This window comes from Heterodontus francisci, chromosome 10 (assembly GCF_036365525.1).
Source record: "Heterodontus francisci isolate sHetFra1 chromosome 10, sHetFra1.hap1, whole genome shotgun sequence".
Lineage (NCBI taxonomy): Eukaryota > Metazoa > Chordata > Chondrichthyes > Heterodontiformes > Heterodontidae > Heterodontus > Heterodontus francisci.
This window is the reverse complement of record NC_090380.1, coordinates 79,554,162-79,578,995: the sequence shown is the minus strand read 5'-3', so window position 1 is coordinate 79,578,995 and position 24,834 is coordinate 79,554,162. Positions and strand designations below refer to the sequence as shown.

The 24,834-nt window shown below is 42.6% G+C and overlaps 1 protein-coding gene across 4 annotated transcripts in view; it reads right to left on the bottom strand.

Annotated features, from left to right (window-relative positions):
• Positions 1–2,638: 2,638 nt before the first annotated feature.
• The window catches only part of cd247 (CD247 molecule), a 164,060-nt gene continuing 141,864 nt past the window's right edge, over positions 2,639–24,834 (bottom strand). For all 4 annotated transcript variants that reach the window (XM_068040845.1, XM_068040848.1, XM_068040847.1 and 1 more), the window contains exons 5-8: positions 18,869–18,910; positions 15,042–15,098; positions 14,298–14,333; positions 2,639–5,149 (exon numbers count right to left, since the gene is read on the bottom strand). In XM_068040845.1, the coding sequence (XP_067896946.1) occupies positions 5,066–5,149; positions 14,298–14,333; positions 15,042–15,098; positions 18,869–18,910 (219 nt within the window). In that variant the 3' untranslated portion in view covers positions 2,639–5,065. The remainder of the gene's footprint in view (positions 5,150–14,297; positions 14,334–15,041; positions 15,099–18,868; positions 18,911–24,834) is intronic.

The following is a 24,834-nucleotide window of genomic DNA, read 5'->3' as shown; positions in this document are numbered from 1 at the left end:
TGTCTCTATTAAGTCACCTCTCCTCCTCCTTCTCTCTAACGAAAACAACCCCAAGTCCCTCAGCCTTTCCTCGTAAGACCTTCCTTCCATACCAGGCAACATCCTAGTAAATCTCCTCTGCACCCTTTCCAAAGCTTCGACATCCTTCCTATAATGCGGTGACCAGAACTGCACGCAATACTCCAGGTGCGGCCTCACCAGAGTTTTGTACAGCTGCATCATGACCCCGTGGCTCTGAAACTCGATCCCCCTACTAATAAAGGCTAACACACCATATGCCTTCTTAACAGCCCTATTAACCTGGGTAGCAACTTTCAGGGATTTATGTACCTGGATACCAAGATCTCTCTGCTCATCTACACTACCAAGAATCTTCCCATTAGCCCAGTACTCTTCATTGCTGTTACTCCTTCCAAAGTGAATCACCTCACACTTCTCCACATTAAACTCCATTTGCCATCTCTCAGCCCAGCTCTGCAGCCTATCTATGTCCCTCTGTACCCTACAACACCCTTCGACACAATCCACAACTCCACCGACCTTCGTGTCATCCGCAAATTTACTAACCCACCCTTCTACACCCTCATCCAGGTCGTTTATAAAAATGACAAACAGCAGTGGCCCCAAAACAGAACCTTGCGGTACACCACTAGTAACTAAACTCCAGGATGAACATTTGCCATCAACCACCACCCTCTGTCTTCTTTCAGCTAGCCAATTTCTGATCCAAAGCTCTAAATCACCTTCAACCCCATACTTGCGTATTTTCTGCAATAGCCTACCGTGGGGAACCTTATCAAACGCCTTACTGAAATCCATATACACCACATCCACGGCTTTACCCTCATCCACCTGTTTGGATACAATGCAAAACGTGTATTGCTGTCTGAAGGCTTGGCAGGGCAAGCAACCGACAGCTACACTTTGTAGCATATGCTATATACCTCGGCATGCTACAATTAATTAGTTTTATAATGCTAGATTCTTCAATGCATGCCGTCTTCTCCTGTAATTATTTCCGACTTCTGCGGTAACTTTGGACAGCGTTCAGTCTGGCTGCCAGCCTACCACCTTCTAGTTGTGGTGCACTGATATCCTTTGGAGTAAGTGCCTTGGGGTAAAGTCTGCAAAGGAACCCCGACCGAGCGCGAAGGCCGACCCGACCCAAACCATGGGTAAAAGGCCTGTGACCCGACCCGACGATGTGTGTCGCGTTGCACTTCCGCATCCGGCATTCAGGTTTCCTTTGCAGACCTTGACCTTGGGGATCCCAACAGCACGTCTTCTCGTACCCAGTTCATTAAGCACATTATCAATTTTGCCTACTATCAGAGTTGGGAGGGGGGGGGAGGGGGCAGTGTCAATCTACTTTTTACTCTCAGACTCTGTTTCAAGCCTCTATATTGTACTGTCTTTGAGCCACTCACATATGTTCTTCCTCTTCACCCTACCCCCCCCCCCCCCCCCAACAGCAGCATGTGCAAACACTAAAAACTGTTGTGACTGATCCTTAAAAATAGTCTCAAATTTTTGTGTCTCTATGTGAGGCCATTTTTCTTCAGTTTGAGCAGCAAACCCTCTTTATTATGGTTCCTCTGCCATGCCTAAACTGTATAGGGAGCATATGTAAATTATTAAAATTAGCTGACCCCCACCAAATCTGGTGATCTCTCCCTGGTTGCATAATTGTGTCCCCCATGCGGAGCGCACGCAAGGTCATGTCTCCCCTCTAAGTTGCTAAACAGCTGCATTCTTCCAAAATTACAAAATCCGTCCTTATATTCCAAAGAATAATTGTACTTGCAGCTGTTCTATTATTCCATCTTTAACTCAATACTGTAAATTATTAAATTACACAACAATTATTGTGCATATTTCTTATTGGAAAATTAATAGAGTCTCCACTAATTTATCCCTTTTACACCATTCAAAGTGTTTTTTGGATTGATAATTGCAGAAGAAAACCATAAGCATTTGTGTTGACTGAACTTGACAAATATTTGTTTCAAGCTGTGCAATTAATAAAATTGTGTAGCAAACCAATCAAAGAACCTGAACTACTAGGTTACAACAAGTAGCCACACACTCCCATGATGAATGAGATGCATTTGCAACTCCCATTATAAGGCTTTTTCTTTATTATTATATCTGTTTACAATGCTATGAAGGTCTGGTGCTCATCTTGCTTCCTATATACATTTTATGCTGTTATAGGATGCTCAACACGCACACAACTTGTTATAGCAAACTAACTGGTTAACTTTTGATGGCTGTGTTACAAGGAGGGGTTATTTATGCCAAATAACAGTTCCCCTTCACATTCTGACAAGAGATTAAGAGCCAGGCCAGTATCCTGCCTCTTCAATGCTGTTGCGATTATAGTGTTTAAATCTTGCCTTCTTTAGAATTTATCCTATTCAGTGTAAATGTGTCCCTTTACAATGCACATTCTTGGTATAATGCTTTCTTAGCTCACAGTCCATTTAGCATAAAGTATTTTTTGTTGCTCTAACATGTCTCAAACTTGCATCCTTTTTGATGCAATTATGTCATTTAATTCAAAAAACTGTTGGGCTTCACTGACGATTCGCCAAATAAAACTGTCCTTAGGATCAAAAAAATCAAAGGATTATTAATATTCAAATCAATCTTGATAGCTACCATTTTTAATCCAGAAAAGTTGACTCGCATTACAGAAAACAAAACTTCTTAAATACATATCACTGTAAAATGAACAATGACTAAAATTTTCTTAAAGCAACAGCAAAAGAAAACAAAGCAAGAAGTTAATCGTATCTCGTATCAGTTAGGCCCACATTCAAAATAAGTTAACAAATAGCATCCTTGAGTGCTTATTCAAATTGTAACAATCAGATTGGGTGTTAGATAATTTTCATTCTTAAAAAATGTGTCAATTTCACCTTTTTTAAACGTTCAGATTGTCCATTCATTCCAAAACAAAAACTAATTACACCACCCTTCTCGATGTGCCTATGCATAAATTTAATTATGAATAGTTCTTTGGTTTGATCATAGATGTAAAGCTTTATAAAGATCTTTTTACAGAGTATTCAAAACACAGTGCTGCAATTATTAGCAAACAAAGATAGCTGCATTATAATACAACCAGGACTTTATTTTTGGAATGCAAAATAAAAATGCCTAATGTAGGGCATTAAGGTAATTAGTAGTAGCTATGGTTGAGTCAGTTACTTTTTACTTGCTGATGTACTACTTATAAAAATGGCAACAAGAAGCAGAAACTGAAGCTGGATTAGTAAATTCATTTTAATTCTTAATGTGATCACAATAATCATAGAAATTTTCAGCCCATCATGTCTGTGCCGACTTAAAAAAAGACCTATCCAGCCTAATCTCACTTTCTAGCTCTTCATCTCTAGCCCTGTAGGTTACAGCACTTCAGCTGCATATCTAAGTATTTATTAAATCCAATGAGGATTTCTGCCTCTACCACTCTCTCAGGCAGTGAGTTCCAAACCCCCACCACCCTTTGGGTGAAAACATTTCACCTCAACTCCCCTCTAATCCTTCTGCCAATTGCTTTAAATCTGTGTCCCTGGTTGTTGACTTCTCTGCTGAAAGAAATAAGTCCTTTCTAGCCACTCTATTTAGGCCCCTCATAATTTTATACAGCTCAATTAAATCTCCCCTCAGCCTCTCCTGTTCCAAAGAAAACAACCCCAGCCTATCCTATCCTGTAGCAGCTCGTTGAAAAAGCTATCCAATTATCTTTTGAAAGTTATTGTTGAGTCTGCTTCCACCACTCTTTCAGGCAATGTATTTCAGATCCACATAACTTTTTCTTAATGCAAAGGCTAAGTAGTCACTGCATTTCCTGTATTGAATACATAGGCAACAACTGTACAAAATTTGGCCAAAGCTTCCATGAATGGCAGAACATACTGAGACAATATTAAGGTGCACAACCCTGAAAAGCACTTGAGTGATTACAAAGGCTTTATTCATTTTCTTTTTCTGCATTTTTTGAATATTCCTGATAATTCATCTAATTTGAAATAAATATATATTCATTAAAAATGGATATGTATATATATATTTTTTTCTTCATAAGCTAAGTTTAAAGCCCAAGTGTTGAACAATGGATGGAATTAAAATTAACTCTTAAAGCTTTTATCCTGGCTAGAAACGTTTTAGGAACTTCTGCCCCAAATGAATGCCTCCCATTTAAAAATTGACCAATGCTGAAGTCACTGTTCTGTTTAGCACTTGTATAATGGTGACCTATTTTGTATTTAGCTATGTTAAGGTTTATAGGAATTTTGATAAATTATGTTTCACCTCTCAACCCAAGTGCTTTACTTTGTTGCAACAAGAAAAGCAAGACTAGAATCTGCACGGTAACATCTAAAAACCTATTTTCAGACAATATCACTGCAACTCATACAATCTCACTGAAGTAAATGAAATTCGATTGCTAGCTAGAAAAATGTTTCAACTAAAAAAAATCCTGTTACTCTGCATTTATAATATCTACATGGTTCATTATTTGTATAATTCTTTTAATACTCAAGTAATCCAAAAATGCCTGTTCAGATTGGATTTCAACTGGTTTTCGTAAATGGACTCTAATTCTGTTTTGATGCCATCTCTTTACATTTTCCACTGTTAGAAGCTGTTTTATCTTTTAAAATGTTTCCATTTGGATATATTTGTTTCCTTTATTTTAAATATTTTCAGCTCCAGTATAGCATAGCATTCCATTATCACATGCAAAAATGCAACAAAAAATATAACACTCAGACATTCATGTAGGCTTAGCCTACCTTTTTCATATTAGCTGAAACGTTTCAACCAGCACAATATGATCCACAGAGGCAAGTAAGCTTGCAGGTGTTAGCACAGTTACTGTAGAATACTTTTTTTTAGACAATGCAAAAAAAATTTTTAAATTGGATTTTGCAAGTAAATAACACTATTGGGAATGATTTCCAGATTAGCATTAACTTTTGTGCTGATGGAATTGAGTTAATCCTAAAGTCTTTCCACTTTTTGTTGTCTTGATATTACAATAAATCACAGAAACTCAGCGACGAGGGGGTGGAGGCACAGCTGGTAATGGCTGCATTTGCAGTTGATCATATGTGTCTTGTGTAGCTGCACTCAGCCCCTACAAAATAATTGCATGAAATTGTTAGCTAATTGTATCAAAAGGAAATACATTTCTACTAAATACATTTTTCTCTACAGGGATAATTCCATGATGCCTTGCTGGAAACCCAGGTTTGCAGAGAATGTTGGTCAGAGATACTATAGCCCTGATTTTCCACCATGCATTTCCTATGGGCATATCACCCTCCCATGAGCACAAATTACAGCAAATTACTTTAAGGTGCTTGTATTTTTAATTTTCCTTTAATTTAGGGAGGGATTAAAAGTTTTCTGGGTTGAATTGCTGTGGAAGAGAGTTGTCGTGAAAAGAATGCAGCATAAGTAGAGTGTGAAAGTCAGGAGTTTGGTGCAGAGGGAGAAGGCAGTGCTGCTTAATGCCTTCAATACTTGTATAGGTTCGTGTAAGCTTCAGGCAGTAAGTATTTAAATTTTTTATCCAATATTTAGTGCTTAATGCACATTAATGTGTAGGAAAAAAAAGCTTACAACAAACTAAAAAAAGTGGATATAAATAATTTAAGCTAAGATGACAGACTAGGTTGTGTGCCTGGACTACAGTACGTGAGAGTTTGTGAGCAGCAAGACTGGCCCAAGTGAACACATCTGCAGTAGATGTCTCCATCTCAAATTTCTGGCTCAGAGTTATTGAGCTGAGTGCAAGTTGGAGACACTCTGATATATAAGGAAGGGGGAGCAGCATATGGGCAGTTTGATCCAGACTTATGTCACACCTCATAGAGAGGTGCAGGTCTGAATGGGGTTAGTGTGACCAATAGTGCAGTGTAAGGGGATCCCAGGTGAGAATCCTGTCCAACAGGTACGATGTACTTGTTACTTGTGAAGATGAGGATAAAGACTGTAGGAAGGACAGCCAAAATGTGCACCATGGCACTTTGGACCAGGAAGCTGTCGAAAGGGGGAGGAAAAGGATGGCAAGGATAATGTAGTATTTGTATGGGATTCAATAATTAGGGAGACAGGCAGGATCAGGAGTGCCACAGGGTATATTGCTTTCCTGACACCGCAGCAAGGGACATCTCGCACCGGCATGAAAGGATATTGGAGAGGGAGGAGGAGGATCTGTGTTGGGACCAACAACAGAGAAGAGTAAGTAAGAGATCAAGTTTGGAGAATACCAGGAACTAGGAGCTTAAAAAAAGAATAGGACCAAATGGGTTATAATCTCTGGATTATCATCCAAGTCAAAGGTAAATTGGCAGAGGTGATCAAATTGGGGGGAGGGGGTGAACACGTGGCTGAAGGAATGGTGTGTGGGAAAAAGGTGTTCCAATTCATGGGGCACTGGCACCACTACTGGGACAGGAAGGAACTGTGCCATTAAAACGGGCTCCACCTGAAGTAGGCTGGGAATCTAGTTTGATCAGAAAGGAAAAATAGGGCAATCACAAGAACTTTAAACTCAAGTATGGGGAGCGGGCGGGGGCAAAGTGGTTTGAGGTAACATAGATAATTCAAAAACAAGCAAAAGCAAAGGGAGTAGAGTAACAGTCAGAAATTGTGTTTTAGGCACTACAGGTAAAAGGAAAACTAAGATATAAAGTAATCAAACCAGGAGAGAGAAATGAGAGTAAAATGTTCTTTATATGAGCACATAGAGTCTAAGGAACAAACTGAGTGAATTGCATGTGCAAATTCAACTTGGACGGTATGGCATGAAAGCCATTACTGAGACTTGCAAGATGGTTATAGACCGTTTTAAGTTCCCAGCCCTAAGGTCTACAGGAAAGATAGGGAAAATGGTAGAGGGGAAGGAGTAGTCTTGAGATTGGATTTTATGCTATCCCCCCTGGTGAGTTTGAAGCCAGGGATGGCACTTAATCAGGCGGGGTGGTGACACCCCCATCTCCTTTCCGCCTCTACCTCAACTAAGTCCATGGTGGGAAGGCCCAGGGATGGCCTTCCTGCCCCGCTGCCAATTGAGGCGTTTATGGGGCACTTAGTTCTCAAGGGCCTTTTCCCACCATCGCTGGTATTAACACAGCAGCAGGCGGGCCTGTCGTGTGGGGAGCACAACATGCAAACCCTGGCGGGGTTACTTACCTGTTCCTGGGGGTGGGGGGTGTGCGTCGTTCAAAGGCACAGTGCCTGATCGAGGGACCTGGCCTCAGGAAGGTCTGAGTCTGCTGACAGCCAACCCCTGCCCTTGCTGCTGACCCCCCACCCCGACCTCCCCGCAAAACCCCACTCACCTGAATCCGGGATACAGCACTGACCCAGGCCTCAAGTGGGTGTCTCTCCTCAGTAGCCACTACTGCCTACCCGGTGGCACTGCTAGCAAAAAAGCTGCCAGCTTCTGATTGGCTGGCAACTCTCAGTGGAAAGAACTTCTGCCCCCAGGTCCTTGATCCTGGGGAAGGCCCACCACTGTCCACTTAAGTGCCTGATTGGCTCTTCAGCCGGCGGCCGAGACTCCTGTCGCCTACATTAAATATCTCCCTTAGTGATTAAGGATGAAATCACTTCAATGAAAAGGGGGATGTATAATGTGGTAAGCGAGCAGTGGAGACTTTATGGGTAGAATTAAGAAATAGAAAGGAATTTAAGACTATAGGTCCCATGGTACCAGGTGTGAAATTGTAGATTCTATAAATGCGGAGATTAGATGAGCATGTTGTCAAGGCAGATTGGTTTTAATGGGGGATCTTAACTTTCATATACATTGGGATAAAAAGGCTATCACATGCCAGAAAGGAAGTGAATTTTTTTTGTGTCTGGGATAGTTTTCTGTAATAACATGTCCTAGAGTCATCAAGGAGACATGCCACATTCGATTTAGTAATGAATTTAGTATTTAGTTAACAGCCTAATGACACATGAACATTTATCTAATAGTGATCATCATATGGTTGAGTTCAATGTACTGTTTGAAAGGGAGAAACAGGAAACCGCTACGAAGATTCTAGATTTAAGTAAGGCTGACTTAAATGGAATGACAGAGACTATCCACAGTAAACTGGGCAAATCTATTAATAGATAAAATTAGTGGGAAGTATTCTAAAATGAATTTGTGATACAGAACCAGTTTATACCTCTAATGGGCAAGAACTTTACCTACTAAAAATGACAGCCATGGACAACTAAAAAGTTAAGAGACAACATAATGCAGAAGAAAAGCATGCAAAAAAAGCATAGATTCTGGTGAATGGGAAAGATGCAAAGAACAGCAAAGGGTGGCAAAACTGATGGTACGAACTACAAAAAGGAGTATGAAAAGAATTTGCAATGGATATCAACATCAACATAAATTTTTACAATTACTTTCGGAAAAAGAGGATAGTTAGGAGCAATGTGGGTTCCTTGAAAACATAATGGTGATATTGCCAATGAAATTAAGGAAATGGTGGACATGCTGAATAATTACTTTGCATCACTATTTACAGTGGAAAAAGAGGTCAGTGTGCCAGACATCCCAAAAAAGCTAAGATTGGATCAGGATCAGGGCCTCACCAAAATTAATGTAAACAAGATAATAAAGAAGAAAATAATGGCACTAAAGAATAACTCAGCGTGTCCCACAAGGATCTGTATTGGGGTCTCAACTATTCACCATATTTATTCATGACTTAGATCATGGGATAGAAAGTCACATATCCAGATTTTCTAATGACACTAAGATAGGCAGGCAGCTTTGTACGCAGTGTACATGAAGTGTAACACTAAAAAGAGATTACTAGATTAAGTGAATAAACAAAACTGGCAAATGTGAGGTCATCCATTTTGGACCTAAAAGGGATAAAACAGGGTACGCTTAAGTTGTGAAAAGCCAGAAACAGTGGAGGCCCAAAGAGATTTGGGAGTCCAGGTACATAGATCATTGTTTTCTGTACCTGTTCATGACATTTTAATCAAAAAGACTAATGGAATGCTGGTCTTTATATTTAAAGGACTGGAATGATCTAATTGCCATAATGGAGACATGGCTGGAGGGTGACCAACTCTGGGAACTGAACGTTCAAGGATATTCAACATTTAGGAGGGAGAGTCAAAAAGGAAAAGGAGGTGGGGTAGCGCTATTAATAAAGGATAATATCAGTACGTTAGTGAGGGAATATCTTTGATCGAAAGATCAAGATGTAGAATCAGTTTGGGTAGAGCTAAGAAATAGCAAGGGGCAGCAAAAGGGAGTTGTTTATAGGTCACCAAACAGCGGTAGTGTGGGGCATGGTATAAATCGGGAAATTAGAGGTGCATGTAACAAGGGTAAAACAGTAATCATGGGGATTTCAATCTACATATAGACTGGGTAAACCTAATTAGCACTAATGCTGCAGAGGACAAATTCCTGGAATGTATTTTAAGATGTTTTCTAGAACAGTATGCCGAGGAACCAACTAGAAAATGGGCTATTTTATTTCTGGTATTGTGCAATGAGAAAGGGCTAATTAATCTTGTAAAGGAGCCTTTTGGGAAGAGTGACCATGATATGATAGCATTTTACTTTAAGTTTGAAAGTGTTGTCGTTCAATCCAAAACTAGGGTCTTAAATCTAAACAAAGGAAACTACGAAGGTATGAGGGGTAAGTTTGCTGTGGTAGATTGGGAAACTGCATTTAAAGTTATGACGGTAGATCAGCAATGGCTAGCATTTAAAGAATTAATATATGGTTTACAACAAATTTACATTCCTTTTGAGGCACAAAAACCCAGCAGGAAAAGTGATGCAACCATGGCTAACGAGGAGTTAAAGATTGTATCAGATCCAAGGAAGAGGCTGATAAAGTTGCCAAAAAAGTAGTAAGCCTGAGGATTGGGAGCATTTTTGAATTCATCAAAGACGGACCAAAAAACTGATAGAGAAAATAAAATAAGAAAGTAAACTCGCAAGAACCATAAAAATGGATTGTAAAAGCTTCTATAGTTATGTAAAAAGGAAAAGATTAGCAAAGACAAATGTGGGGCCATTACAGGTAGAGATAGGGGAATTTATAATGGGAGATAAGGAAATGGCAGAGAAATTAAACAAATACTTTGTGTCTGTCTTCACGAAGGAAGATATAGAAAACCTAGAAAAACGAAAGAACCAAGGAACCAGTGAGAATGAGGAACTGAAAGAAATTAGTTTAAGTAAAAAGTAGTACTGGAGAAATGAATGGGACTGAAAGTTGATAAATCCCCTGGACCTGATGATCTACATCCCAGAGTGTTGAAAGAAGTAGCTGCAGCGGTAGATGATGCGTTGTTGATCACCTTCCAAAATTCTATTGATTCTGGAGTGGTTCCTGAAGTTTGGAAGGTAGGAAATGTAACCCCACTATTTAAGAAAGGAGGGCGAGAGAAAACGAGGAGCTGCAGACCTGTTAGCCTTATATCAATAGTAGGGAAAATGCTAGAAACTATTATAAAGGATGTGATAAATGGACACTTAGAAAATAATGGTAGGATTGGGCAGAAACAACATGGATTTATGAAAGTGAAATCATGTTTGATAAACCTGTTGAGTTTTTTGAGGCTGCAACTAGCAGAATAGATGAGGGGGAACCAGTGGATGTGGTGTTTTTGGATTTTCAGAACGCTTTCGATAAGGTCCCACCCAAGAGGTTAGTAAGCAAAATTAGAGCACATGGGATGGGGTAATATACAGGAATGGATTGAGAATTGGTGAACAGACATAAAAGAAAGTAGGGATAAACGGGTCATTCTCAGGTTGGCGGCTGTGACTAGTGGGGTACCGCAGGGATCAGTTCTTCGTCCCCAGCTTTTCACAATCTAAATCAATGATTTGGATGTGGGGGCCAAATGTAACATTTCCAGGTTTGCTGATGACACAAAACCACGTGGGAATGTGAGGAGGATGCAAAGAGGCTTCAAGGGCATTTAGACAGGCTAAGTGAGTGGGCAAGAACATGGCAGATGGAATATAATGTGGAAAAATGTGAAGTTATCCACTTTGATAGGAAAAACAAATGCAGCGTCTTCTTAAATGATTTTTGAGATTGAGAAGTGTTGATGTCCAAAGGGACCTGGGACCTGTTCATAAGTCACTGAAAGCTAACATGCAAGTGCAGCAAGCAATTAGGAAGGCAAATGGTATGTTGGCCTTTATGGCAAGGGGTTTTGAGTACAGGAGTAAAGAAGTCTTGCTGCAATCGTATAGAACCTTGGTGAGACCGCACATGGAGTATTGTGTACAGTTTTGGTCTCCTTACCTAAGAAAGGATATACTTGCCATAGAGGTAGCGCAATGAAGGTTCGCCAGACTGATTCCTGGGATGATGGGATTGTCCTATGAGGAGAGATTGAGGAGACTGGGCCTATATTCTCTAGAGTTTAGAACCGGGTTGTCCAACCTTTTCGAGCGGAGGGCCACATTGCGATTTTTGCTCGGCCTGAGGGGCCAATTAACAAATTTCGAAAGATAAAGGCACTAAAGATTTATCTTACTGATATAAACAACAAATGTGTATTTTTGTGAAGAAGCTTTAAATCAGAAGACTAATTTATTGACTTACTTTCTCGTCGCTATATTGAAAACCGATTTAATGACATCCTGACATCGTTTGCTTTAATTAGTAGTCAATCTCCGCCCGCACACTTGATGTAGAGTACTCTGGATAGATGTCCACTTTTCAGGAGAGACCTTGATCTCTCTTCCCCCTCTCCCTGCACTGTGTGTGTCCCGTTCTCTCTTCCCTCCCCCTCCCCTCTAGGGCTAGGGGACACAGAATAAAAGTTTTGTGCAAAAGATGCAGGGGGAATATGAGAAAGCACTTTTTTACGCAGTGGGTGGTAGTGACCTGGAACTTGCTACTCACGGATGGTGGAAGTGGAGACGATCAATGACTTCAAAAGGAAGTTGGATGGCCATTTGAGAGAAATAGGCTTACAGGGATTGAGCCAGTGAGTGGGACTGACTGCATAGCTCCATGGAGAGTTGACATGGGCTCGATGGACAGAATGGCCTCCTGTGCCATAGGTAAATGACTAGTTGACAATCTCTCTTTCCCCCTCTTTTTGTATCTCTTCTCCCCCAGCTCTCTCCACCCCTCCAGTGTTCCCCGCTCACTGTTTCCCGTGCTCTCTGTGCCCCCTGTCTGTTCCCCCCGCCACACCCTTTCTGTCCCTCTCTGTCGTTCCCCCCCACACCCTCTGTCAACCCTCTCTCTCTCACAGTTGCAGAGAGTGGAACGATCTTTGAAAGTTCTTTTAAAAGTCAGTTCTTTCGCAAAAAGATCGTTGTCAGTTTCACAGCTCACAGCCGTTGACATCAGGAACAGCCGTTTCCCAACAGACTTGGGGTTTTCCAGCGGGCTTTTTAAAAAAAAAAGTCAGAACCTGCCGGAAAACACCGAGTCTGTTGGGAAACGGCTGTTCCCGATGTCAGCGGCTGCGAGCTGTGAAACTGACAACTGACTTTTCAAAGAACTTTAAAAGAGTGTTCTACTCTCTGCAACTGTGTGAGAGTCAGCAGCTGTCACCTATGAAACTAATAGTTTAAAAGTCAGACTGACCAAGGGAAATTTCTCATTTCTGGTCACGGTGAGAATGAGGGACGGCCCAGGGAACAGTTCACACCCGTGGGCTGGATGGAAACATTTGGCGGGCAGATCTTGGCCTGTTGGACAACCCTGGTTTAGAAGAATGACAGGTGATTTCATTGAAGCATACAAAATTCTTACAGGGCACAACAGGGTTGGTGCAGGAAAAATGTTTCCCCTGCTGGGGGCTCTAGAACCAGAGGATACCGTCTCAAAATAAGAGGTAGGCCATTTAGGACAGAGATGAGAAGGAATTTTTTCACTCAGTGGGTGGTGAATCTTTGGAATTCTCTACCCCAGAGGCCTGTGGAGGCTCAGTCATTGAGTACGTTCAAGACAGAGATCGATAGATTTCTAGATATTAAAGATACATCAAGGGATGTGAGGATAGTGCAGGAAAATGGCATTGAGGTAGATGATCAGCTCGATCTGGTTTAATAGCAGAGCAGTCTCGAGGGGGCAGATGGCCTACTCCTGCTCCTATTTCCTATGTTTCTAAGTCATGCTTCAGCTGTACAAAGCCCTGGTTAGACCACATCTGGGGTACTGTGCGTAGTTCTGAGCACCATATATTAGGAAGGATACACTTGCCTTGGAGGGAGTGCAGCATGGGATTTACTAGAATGAGACCTGGACTCCAAGGGTTAAATTACAAGGAGCGATCACACAAACCATGGTTGTGTTCCTTGGAATTTAGAAGGTTAGGGGTGATTTGATCAAAGTTTCCAAGATATTAAAGGGAACAGATAGGATAGATAAAAAAAACTCTTTCTGTTGGTTGGGGAGTTTAGGAGAAGGGAGCATAGTCTAAAAATTAGAGCCAGACCTTTCAGAAGTGAAATTAAGAACTACTTCTACACACAAAGGGCAAACGACAATTGGTGCTAGATTAATTGATAATTTTAAAACTGAGATTGATGGATTTTAGTTTGCCCCATATCCCTAAATACTTTTGGCTAAGGTGGGTATGTGGAGTTAGGTCACAGATCAGCCATGATCTCATTTATTAGTGGAGCATGCTTAAGGGGCTAAATGGTCGACTCCTGTTCCGAGGTGGCCACTTTTACCTGGATTTGTGTATATGCTACCTAGCAGCAGTAACAACATGCGTTTATATAATGCCTTTAACATAGTAAAATGTTACCAAGTGTTTCACAGGAGCATTATTAAACAAAATTTAACTCAACCATATAAGGAGACATTAGAAGGTCAACAAGGTAGGTTTTAAGGGCTGTCTTAAAAGAGAAGAGAGGGTACAGAGGTTTAGGGAGGGAATTCCAGAACTTGGGACCAAGGCAGCTGAAGGCACAGCCGCCAATGGTGGAGAGATTAAAATTGGGGATGCACGAGAGGCCAGAATTGGAGGAGCACAGAGATCTTAGTTGTAGAGCTGGACAAGGTTACAGAGTTTGGGAGGTGCAAGGCCATGTAGGAATTTGAAAACAAGGATGAGAATTTAAAAATTGAGATATTGCTTAACCAGGAGCCAATGTAGGTCAGCCAGCACAGGAATGATGGGTGAACGGGACATGGTGCGAGTTAGGATGCATATAGTAGATAAGCTCTAGGTTTACATAAGATGGGAGGGCAGCCTACTGGCCTACATGTCACTTGTACATCTTCAGAAGACTAACTACTCATTCCTCCTACCTGGTAAATGTCATTCCCTCCCTTGCCCCTTCGTTTCTGTTGGGGAAGAAAAACACATGCATTTTAGGAATAAACCAACTTGTATGTTCAGCAAGTGCATTGCTTAATGTCTGTTCTAAATTTCACATGAACACATTTAAGAGTAGATTTTCTTAAGTCCTCGCATGCAACACTTGTTGTGAACATAGACCAGAAAATGAGACTGAGGTGAGCTTGGCACAGGCAAGGTCCTTGGATACTTTAACCTTGTCTTTTATTGAGCTGGTATCCCACAATGTAATTCCAGGATGTTTCTAATTAGGATATCTTTACAGACAGCATAAACGTTGACAGTTACACATGTGCAGATCATATGTCTCCAGTGCAAGTGATCTACAATGATCTTTATATCATTTCTGGTGCAGGTGTAGATCATTCAGATGTGCAGTATTTATGCAGTTGGTATGATAAGCTGGACAAATTAAAACTGTCTTCCTTGTACTCTAACACAACTTGTTCTTCCATCCAAACTCTGCCCTTCTGCTTTGATGGGTATACAAGTTAGTTCATAACATATACACAGAGGCATTGATCGTGCGACATAAAGCATCAGAAGTGGTAAGTTAGCAATGTTTACCATATTTATACTACTGGACATATCCTTTAAATACAGAATGCAAGTGAATGTTGAGACTTGTAATTGGGCATGGTTATTTCCAGGAAGTTACAGTAATCTATTGATGAATCAGTACATGCTCATCATACCTGCTGAGTTGGCTTCAGTTCACCATAAGGCTCACTTCTGTTCTTGGGATTCAGTTTCTGCAAACAAAATAAGTTTGACCTTTTTGAGTTAAAATTCAGTTCACTCACAAACAAATGTACCAGTCAGTGCTGTTCTATAACCAGTCGTTGAGATGTGTGAAAGAAGCACAAGCTGGTTTGTTCTACAGAATTTCATCCTTTTCGTTCAGCATCTCCCTCAAAGGGGGAAGATGGTGGCTTAGTGGTAATGTCACTGAACTAGTAATTCAGATGCCCAGGCCCCAGGGACACTGGTTCAAATCCCAACATGGCAGAATTTAAATTCAGTTAATTAATTGAATTAATAAAAATCTGGAATTGAAAGCTAGTCTCAGTAACGGCGCCATGAAACTACCATCGATTGTCATAAAAACCCATCTGGTTCATGAAGGGTAGGACCAACAAGTCTAGGGAACCCTGGATGTCAAGGGATAAAGAGGATCGGATAAGGGAAAAAAAGGAGGCTTATGGCAGATTCAGAGTGCTGAAAACAGCGGAGGCCCTAGAGGAGTATAGAAAGGGTGCGGGGGGGGGGGGGGGGGGTACTTAAAAAAAGTAATTAGGAGAGCAAAGAGGGGACATGAAAAAACACTGTCGGGCAAGATAAAGGAAAATCCCAAGGTGTTTTATAAGTATATTAAGGGCAAGAGGATAACCAGGGAAAGAGTAGGGACCAAAGTGGCAATTTGTGTGTGGAGCCGGAGGCCATAGATGAGGTTTTAAATGATTACTTTTCATCTGTGTTCACTATGGAGAAGGACGATGTAGGTGTAGAGATCAGCGAGGGGGATTGTGAGATACTTGAACAAATTAGCATTTAAAGGGAGGAAGTCTGAGATGTTTTAACGGGCTTAAAAGTGGATAAATCCCCAGGCCCAGATGAGACGTATCCCAGGCTGTTGTGTGAGGCAAGGGAGGAGATAGCAGGGGCTCTGACACAAATTTTCAAATCCTCTCTGGCCACAGTAGAGGTACCAGAGGACTGGAGGACAGCAAATGTGGTACCATTATTCAAGAAGGGTAGCAGGGATAAACCAGGTAATTACAGGCATGTGAGTCTGACATCAGTGGTTTGGAAACTATTGGAAAAATTTCTGAGGGACAGGATTAATCTCCACTTGGAGAGGCAGGGATGAATCAGGGATAGTCAGCATAGCTTTGTCAAGGGGAGATAGTGTCTAACAAACTTGTTTGAATTTTTCGAGGAGGTGACTAGATGTGTAGATGAGGGTAAAGCAGTTGATGTAGTATACATGGACTTCAGTAAGGCTTTTGATAAGGTCCCGCATGGGAGATTGGTTAAGAAGGTAAGAGCCCATGGGATCCAGGGCAATTTGGCAAATTGGATCCAAAATTGGCTTAGTGGCAGGAGGCAGAGGGTGATGGTCGAGAGATGTTTTTGCAAGTGGAAGCCTGTGACCCGTGGTGTACCGCAGGGATCGGTGCTGGGACCCTTGCTGTTGTAGTGTTAATGATTTAAACGTGAATGTAGTAGGTATGATCAGTAAGTTCGCAGATGACACAAAAATTGGTGGTGTCGTAAATAGTGAGGAGGAAAGCCTTAGATAACGGGCTGGTAAGATGGGCAGAGCAATGACAAATGGAGTTTAATCCGGAGAAGTGTGAGGTGATGCATTTTGGGAGGACTAACAAGGCAAGGGACTATACAATGGATGGTAGGACCCGAGGAGTACAGAGGGTCAGGGGGACCTTGGTGTACTAGTTCATAGATCACTGAAGGCAGCAGCACAGGTAGATAAGGTGGTTAAAAAGGCATATGGGATACTTGCCTTTATTAGCCGAGGCATAGAATATAAGAGCAGGGAGGTTATGATGGAGCTGTATAAAATGCCAGTTAGGCCACAGCTGGAATACTGTGTACAGTTCTGGACACCACACTATAGGAAGGATGTGATTGCACTGGAGGGGGTGCAGAGGAGATTCACCAGAATGTTGCCTGGGCTGGAGCATTTCAACTATGAAGAGAGACTGAAAAGGCTGGGGTTGTTTTCCTTAGAGCAGAGAAGGCTGAGGGGGGACCTGATTGAGGTATACAAAACTATGAGGGGCATTGATAGGATAGATCAGAAGAAACTTTTTCCCTTAGTGGAGGGGTCAATAACCAGGGGACATAGATTTACGGTAAGGGGCAGGAGATTTAGAGGGGATTTGAGGAAAAATATTTTCACCCAGAGGGTGGTTGGAATCTGGAACACCGCCTGAAGAGGTGGTAGAGGCAGGAACCCTCACAACATTTAAGAAGTATTTAGATGAGCACTTGAAACGCCATTTCATACAAGGCTACGGTCCAAGTGCTGGAAAATGGGATTACAGTAGATAGGTTCTTGATGGCCGGCACAGACACAATGGGCCAAAGGGCCTGTTTCTGTGCTGTACAACTCTCTGAATGTCCTTTTAAGGAAGGTAATCTGCCATCCTTACCTGGCCTGGCATACATGTGACTCCGGACCCACGGCAATGTGGTTGAAATGGCCTAGCAAGCCACTCAGTTGTCAAGGGCAATTAGCGATGGGCAACAAATGCTGGTCTAGCCAGCGACACCCACGTTGCATGAAATTTTTTTTTTTAAATGATTGTTTACATACTTATTTTCGATCATTGGCACATGCTGTAGTAATCAATAACACATGCTGGATGACACTCACAGCTGATGGACTTCAAAGATGATACCTCAGTACTACTTTTATATTCCTTCAGATGCCATTAGAGTTAATATTAGATTGGGCTTTTTGAGCAGGATGCGGTGGAGAGTGATAGGTTACAATTTCAAAAATGTGAGCCCCAACCCCATCCCACCTCAAATATGCCCACCTTCAGATTCAATGGAAATGGGGTTGGGGGTGGGGGGTGAGCATTAACCTGCTTGCAAGAGGTGTTTCATTTATCTAAAAATGCCTATGAGGCTGTATGCCTCAAATTTTATCAGACATTTAATGGCCATGGGCTCAGAAAACGCAGCAGCTTAAGAGAGGTGAGAACAGCCAGATCCATCAGAGATCAGTGCCTTTCCAGTACTACTTGTAGACCAGAAGAAGCAGGAGTGCATCCCCAAGCTAACCCGCTTCCCACCCCACAATCAACCTCCCAACTCTCAATCTCCCCATGTCCTGCAACCCCTTCAACTGCCCTGTGATCTCCCCTGACCCATGCTCTCTTCAACCTCAGGATGATCTCCCCCAAACCACAATCTCTTCAAGCCACCCTTCCCCATCACGATCAATCCCTCCCTCTTCTCCACTCCCGAGCTGCAGAGTCCAGTGCATGCCTTCCAACCTGCCAGCCAATTTGGCAGGCTGCCAGATGGAAAACAGAAAAAAATTAAGAGGTTCTGCCATTAAATTCGGTAAGACTAATGCATTACCGCAATTTTATGCATTTCCCAGCCTCTATGACACCCTGTAATTATTGGAATAACATTGGAGACAAGTTCCACAACTTGCAATCTTCTGCACTCATCTGCAGGAGGCTAAGTGACATTGAATGGCTTTTACAGAAGAACCAAACTATATTCCCATGGGTCAAATCCTAAACACATCTACCATTGCTTGGGATTAGGTTTAAACCATCTCCAGCTAGCAGATTCTGCAGCTTCTCACATTATACATAGTTCAGCAGAACTTGCTAATTACAAGTGAATCAAATTCCATGGCAGATGATTCAACTGTACTTCAACGCTTTGTGCCAGCTAAGTACCAAGTTAAGGCTATTTGGACAATAAAGATTCTGCAGTATGCATGGTAATTTCCTAAATTATAAACTGTACTTACGGAATAGGTGTCATTATAAGCAGCAGCATCTCTCTTTTGGTTCTGATAGGAAAGAAAATAATGCATGTTATATATTTAACAACACTGTTTTACAACAAATTATGCTGTCAACTTCCTAGCTACCATTTGGGGAACTTCAGCACTTGCATGTTTCAGGCAGTAGGCTCCTTTTAATATGCAGATCAGGATCATAGGACTCCAATTTTCTATTTTTGGGCGATAGAGCCAAATGGTGCCCAGCAAAGGTAAGTTTGATTTTGTACTCCTCCAAGACCCCACCCTCTGCAATAGTGACCAACCCTGCACTTAATTTACTGCTAACCGGGACTGCCTCATATTGGTGAGCCTCAATGAGCTGCATCAGGACATTCATTTGGCTCCCCACAGCTCACCAACTGGACTTAATGAGGCCAGGGCCTGAAAATCACAGCTGTTTCTTCACCGTAAGTATGGGCAATCAGCCAAAGAGCTCCGTTGGTCGAGCATCCAAAAGTCAACCCCTTCAAGGCTGCAAATCAAGTGTTTAGCATTTCTGATCAGTCGTGATTAATGAAAGAAAATCTGTTGCTTCCTGTTTGCCTCACATTTAGCTAAGGTTGGCCTCAGCTTTATTTATAACTGCACACCTTGAGATGGAATTCAGTTCTGATCAAACTGGTCTGAAAAGAATCTGTTTCTTCTCCCCTTCTCCTCTCCCGGAGACACTGTAGTAAGCATTACTTTGGGTTACTAAATTAACAGATATATTGGGGGCTGCTGTATTTAAAATTGGATTTTTTGTAACACTGGGACTACATAATCCATTGATTTTTTTTAAAAGAAAAGTCTGGAGCAGGAATTGAACCAGCCCACATTCAGTTTTAAGAGTTGGGACTGTCAGGTGACCAACCTGCTCACAGGAAGCAGGTTGGTCACCTATATATTATACTGAGGCTACGTGCCTTCATTTTAACAGTCAATCTGTTTTTAACCATAGCCAGCCAGATTTCCCGGGCCTGTAAAATCTCAGAAGCTTTAAGAAGGTGAAAGGGATTGAATCTGTAAAGTAAGTGCCTTTTTAGCTCTGCTTGTGGGTCAGAAGGAGTAGGAGTGTTTCCTCTAGGTCCAACAAGTTAAACCAGTAAACCAACATCAGCCCTCTGCCCCACCCCACCTTACCCTGTGATCCATCTGCTTCCTCCCCCCAATGCTACCATCAAACCCCTCTGACCACCATTGGAACCCTTGGGAGCACCAGGGGACCCTTCCCTTCTCCCCCACCCCACAATTGGGACTCCCCCAATACACCTACCTGCGCTTCAGCCCTGTGAAGCAGGCTTCATGCCTGAAAGGTCTACAGCCTGTCAATCAGGCTGCCTGGGAGCAGGAATCCCACTTACAGAAGTACTGCAATTATATTCTGCAGGATATTAAGGAAACCCATTCTTCTGGGTTCCCCAACCACACAACAGTTCCCCAAGCCATCCCCTCTATCTCACACACACAGCTAAGCTCCAGGCTAAAATTCAGCCCATTGTTACGAAAGAAACTTGTTGCAAGCCCCAGCTGTCTGTCATACACTCACTCCACTGTGGTTCATGGAGGTTGGGTTTGCACCATTTTATATTATTTTTTGTATAGAATGTCTGTTCTTTATAAACTTTCCACTCTTGACATATTCATATGGTTCAACACCATCAACTACTCAAGAATTTACCAACAAAAAGAGCTAAAGATGACTGAAAGTGGGAAACTCTGATGTAACTGCTCCTGTTAATCATTTGTATTAATGTTTTAAAATTGGTTTTCACATATATCTTTGAAACTTATTAACTGGAATGCGTTCACATGCGTTCAAATCCTCTGAAGAAGGAATTTTCCTCCACACAAGATCAGGGGGCAGGTTGTTCAACCTTGCCCGTCTAAGAGCGAAGTCCAAAGTACGGAAAGTCCTCATCAGAGAACTCCTCTTTGCTGACGATGCTGCTTTAACATCTCACACTGAAGAATGCCTGCAGAGTCTCATCGACAGGTTTGCGTCTGCCTGCAATGAATTTGGCCTAACCATCAGCCTCAAGAAAACGAACATCATGGGGCAGGATGTCAGAAATGCTCCATCCATCAATATTGGCGACCACGCTCTGGAAGTGGTTCAAGAGTTCACCTACCTAGGCTCAACTATCACCAGTAACCTGTCTCTAGATGCAGAAATCAACAAGCGCATGGGTAAGGCTTCCACTGCTATGTTCAGACTGGCCAAGAGAGTGTGGGAAAATGGCGCACTGACACGGAACACAAAAGTCCGAGTGTATCAGGCCTGTGTCCTCAGTACCTTGCTCTACGGCAGCGAGGCCTGGACAACGTATGCCAGCCAAGAGCGACGTCTCAATTCATTCCATCTTCGCTGCCTTCGGAGAATACTTGGCATCAGGTGGCAGGACTATATCTCCAACACAGAAGTCCTTGAAGCGGCCAACATCCCCAGCTTATATACACTACTGAGTCAGCGGCGCTTGAGATGGCTTGGCCATGTGAGCCGCATGGAAGATGGCAGGATCCCCAAAGACACATTGTACAGCGAGCTCGCCACTGGTATCAGACCCACCGGCCGTCCATGTCTCCGTTATAAAGACGTCTGCAAACGCGACATGAAATCGTGTGACATTGATCACAAGTCGTGGGAGTCAGTTGCCAGCATTCGCCAGAGCTGGCGGGCAGCCATAAAGACAGGGCTAAATTGTGGCGAGTCGAAGAGACTTAGTAGTTGGCAGGAAAAAAGACAGAGGCGCAAGGGGAGAGCCAACTGTGCAACAGCCCCAACAAACAAGTTTCTCTGCAGCACCTGTGGAAGAGCCTGTTACTCCAGAATTGGCCTTTATAGCCACTCCAGGCGCTGCTTCACAAACCACTGACCACCTCCAGGCGCGTATCCATTGTCTCTCGAGATAAGGAGGCCCAAAAGAAAGAACTGGAATATACTGGAGGAAATGAATTTTCCAATTTGAATTTTCCGTATCATCCTTCATCTCATCTGGCATTGAATGAAAATCTTTTTTCCCCTTTCAGATAGCATGAATCATGAACTTCAGCCCAGAGAGCAGGGAGAGGCTTCGTTTCAAAAAGAGTGCAGAGAGCAGGGAGAGGCTTCGTTTCAAAAAGAGTGCGGAGAGCAGGGAGAGGCTTCGTTTCAGAAAGAGTGCGGAGAGCAGGGAGAGGCTTCGTTTCAAAAAGAGCGCGGAGAGCAGGGAGAGGCTTCACTTCAAAAAGAGCGCGGAGAGCAGGGAGAGGCTTCACTTCAAAAAGAGCGCTGAGTGCTAGAAGAGGCTTCACTTCAAAAAGAGCGCGGAGAGCAGGGATAGGTTTCGTTTCAAAAAGAGCACGGAGAGCAGCGAGAGGCTTCGTTTCAAAAAGAGCAGGGAGAGGCTTCACTTCAAAAAGGGCGCGGAGAGCAGGGAGAGGCTTGGTTTCAAAAAGAGCGCGGAGAGCAGGGAGAGGCTTCGTTTCAAAAAGAGCACGGAGAGCAGGGAGAGGCTTCACTTCAAAAAGAGTAGGGAGAGGCTATCGTATCCTCTATCCTATCTAGTTCAGTGGAACGAGCCCGTCAAGGAAAATCAAGTGTGACATCACAGGCAAGGAGGTAGGTGATTGGTTGGGGAAGAAGCTAGCTGTTTGGTGAGTATCTGGTAATAGGATTAGAATAGACCTTAACCAAACGTTTAAAATAGTGAACTAGTGGTAAGCTTAATAAACTATATAAAAAAGGAAAATAAAATTAATAATTGAATAAAATAATTAAATAGTTAATTGAAACACATTAAGGATGGCAGGACATATGATGTGTCACGACTGCAGCATGTGGGAGCTCCTGGATGCCAGTGTGATCCAGGGCAAACACATCTGCAGTAAGTGTTTGCGGCTCAAAGAGCTTCAGCTCAGAGTCATTGAACTGGAGGCCCAGCTGCAGACACTGCAATACATCAGGGAAGGGGAAAGTTACCTGGACATTTTGTACCAGGAGGCAGTCACACCCCTTAGGATAGGGTCTTCCGATTTGGTCAGGGACAGGAGAGTGTGGCTGCAGCTGAGGCAGGTAAGGGGTCCCAGAGAGCAGGAGTGCAGGAGCCTCAGCCTTTGCGATTGTCCAACAGGTTTGAGGTTCTTTCAGCTTGTTTGGATGAGGGTGGGGGCTACAGGGTGAATGAGCAACGTCACCATGGTACAGGAAGCTATTCAAGTAGAGGGGAAAAAAAGGAATGTAGTGGTAGTAGGGGACAGTATAGTTGAGGGGATTGACACTGTTCTCTGCAGCAAAGAGCGAGAGCCCAGGCGGCTGTGTTGCCTGCCCGGTGCCAGGGTTTGGGACATCTGCTCAGGGCTGGAAAGGAACTTACAGTGGGAGGGGGAGGATCCAGTCGTCATGGTCCATGTAGGTACCAATGACATAGGCAGGACAAGGAAAGAGGTTCTGCATAGTCAGTATGAGGAATTGGGCACTAAGTTAAGAAACAGAACCTCAAAGGTAATAATCTCTGGATTATTTCCTGAGTCACATACAAATTGGCATGGAAAATAAGATTAGAGAAATTAATGCATGGCTCAAAGACTGGTGTGGTAGAAGTGGGTTCCGGTTCATGGGCCACTGAAACCAGTACCGGGGAAAGTGGTGGCTGTACCGTTGGGACGGTCTACACCTGAACTGTGCTGGGGCCGGTGTTCTAGCGAGCTGCATAACTCGGGAAGTGGAGAGGGTTTTAAACTGAATAGTGGGGGCAAGGGATCAAATTTGCGAAGATATGGTAAATCAACAAGGCAAGAGAGGAAGGTATTAATATTGGAAACGATAGACTGTGACAGGAAGGACTGAACGTACAAATCTAAGAGTAAATCAACAGATAAAGCTAGAGATTAGCAAAATAATAAAAGGACAAAACTAAGGCTCTGTATCTGAATGCACATAGCATTCAAAACAAAACAGATGAACTGAGAGTGCAAATAGAAATAAATATGTATGATCTGATAGACATTACAGAGACATGGCTGCAGGATGGCATGGATTGAGACCTGAATATTGAAGGGTAAATGGCATTTACGAAGGACAGGAAGCTATGAAAAGGTGGAGGGGTGGCTCTGTTAATTAATAGCGCAAGAGAGAGGGATGACCTAAATTCAGGAAACCAGAATGTAGGAGCAGTTTGAGTAGAGATGAGAAATCATAAAGGCAAAAAGTCACTAGTGGGAGTGGTGTACAGGCCACCTAGAGTTAACCACACTGTAGGATGGGGTATAAAGGAAGAAATAATGGCAGCCTGTCAGAAAGGTTCGGCAATAATCATGGGGGATTTTAGCCTACATATGGACTGGAATAATCAGATGGGCAGAAGGAGCCTAGATGAGGAGTACATAGAATGTTTTCGGGATAATTTCTTGGAACAGTACGTTCTGGAGCCAACCAGAGAGCAGGCTATACTAGACCTGGTATTGTGTAACGAGATAGGATTAATTAATGACCTCATAGTGAAGACGCACTAGGTAACAGCGATCATATTATGATTGAATTTTACATTCAGTTTGAGGGAGAGAAGAGTGGGTCCAAGACCAGTATTTTAAACTTAAATAAGGGCAATTATGAGGGCATGTAAGCAGAGCTAGCTAAAGTAAACTGGCAAATTAGGTTAAGGGATAGGTCAATAGAGATGCAGCGGTAGACATTTAAGGGGATATTTCAGAATACACAGAATAGATACATTCCAATGAGAATGAAAAATTCCAAGGAGGGAACCCGCCATCCGTGGTTAACTAAAACAGTTAAAGATAGTATCAAACGTAAGGAAAAAGCATCTAATTGTGTAAAGATGGGTGACAGGTCAGAAGATTGGGCAGAATATAAAAAACAGCAAAGATTGACAAGGAAGGTAAAATTAGAGTATGAAAGACAGATAGTAAGTTTCTATAGATATTTTAAAAAGTTAACAAAATGAACGTTGGTC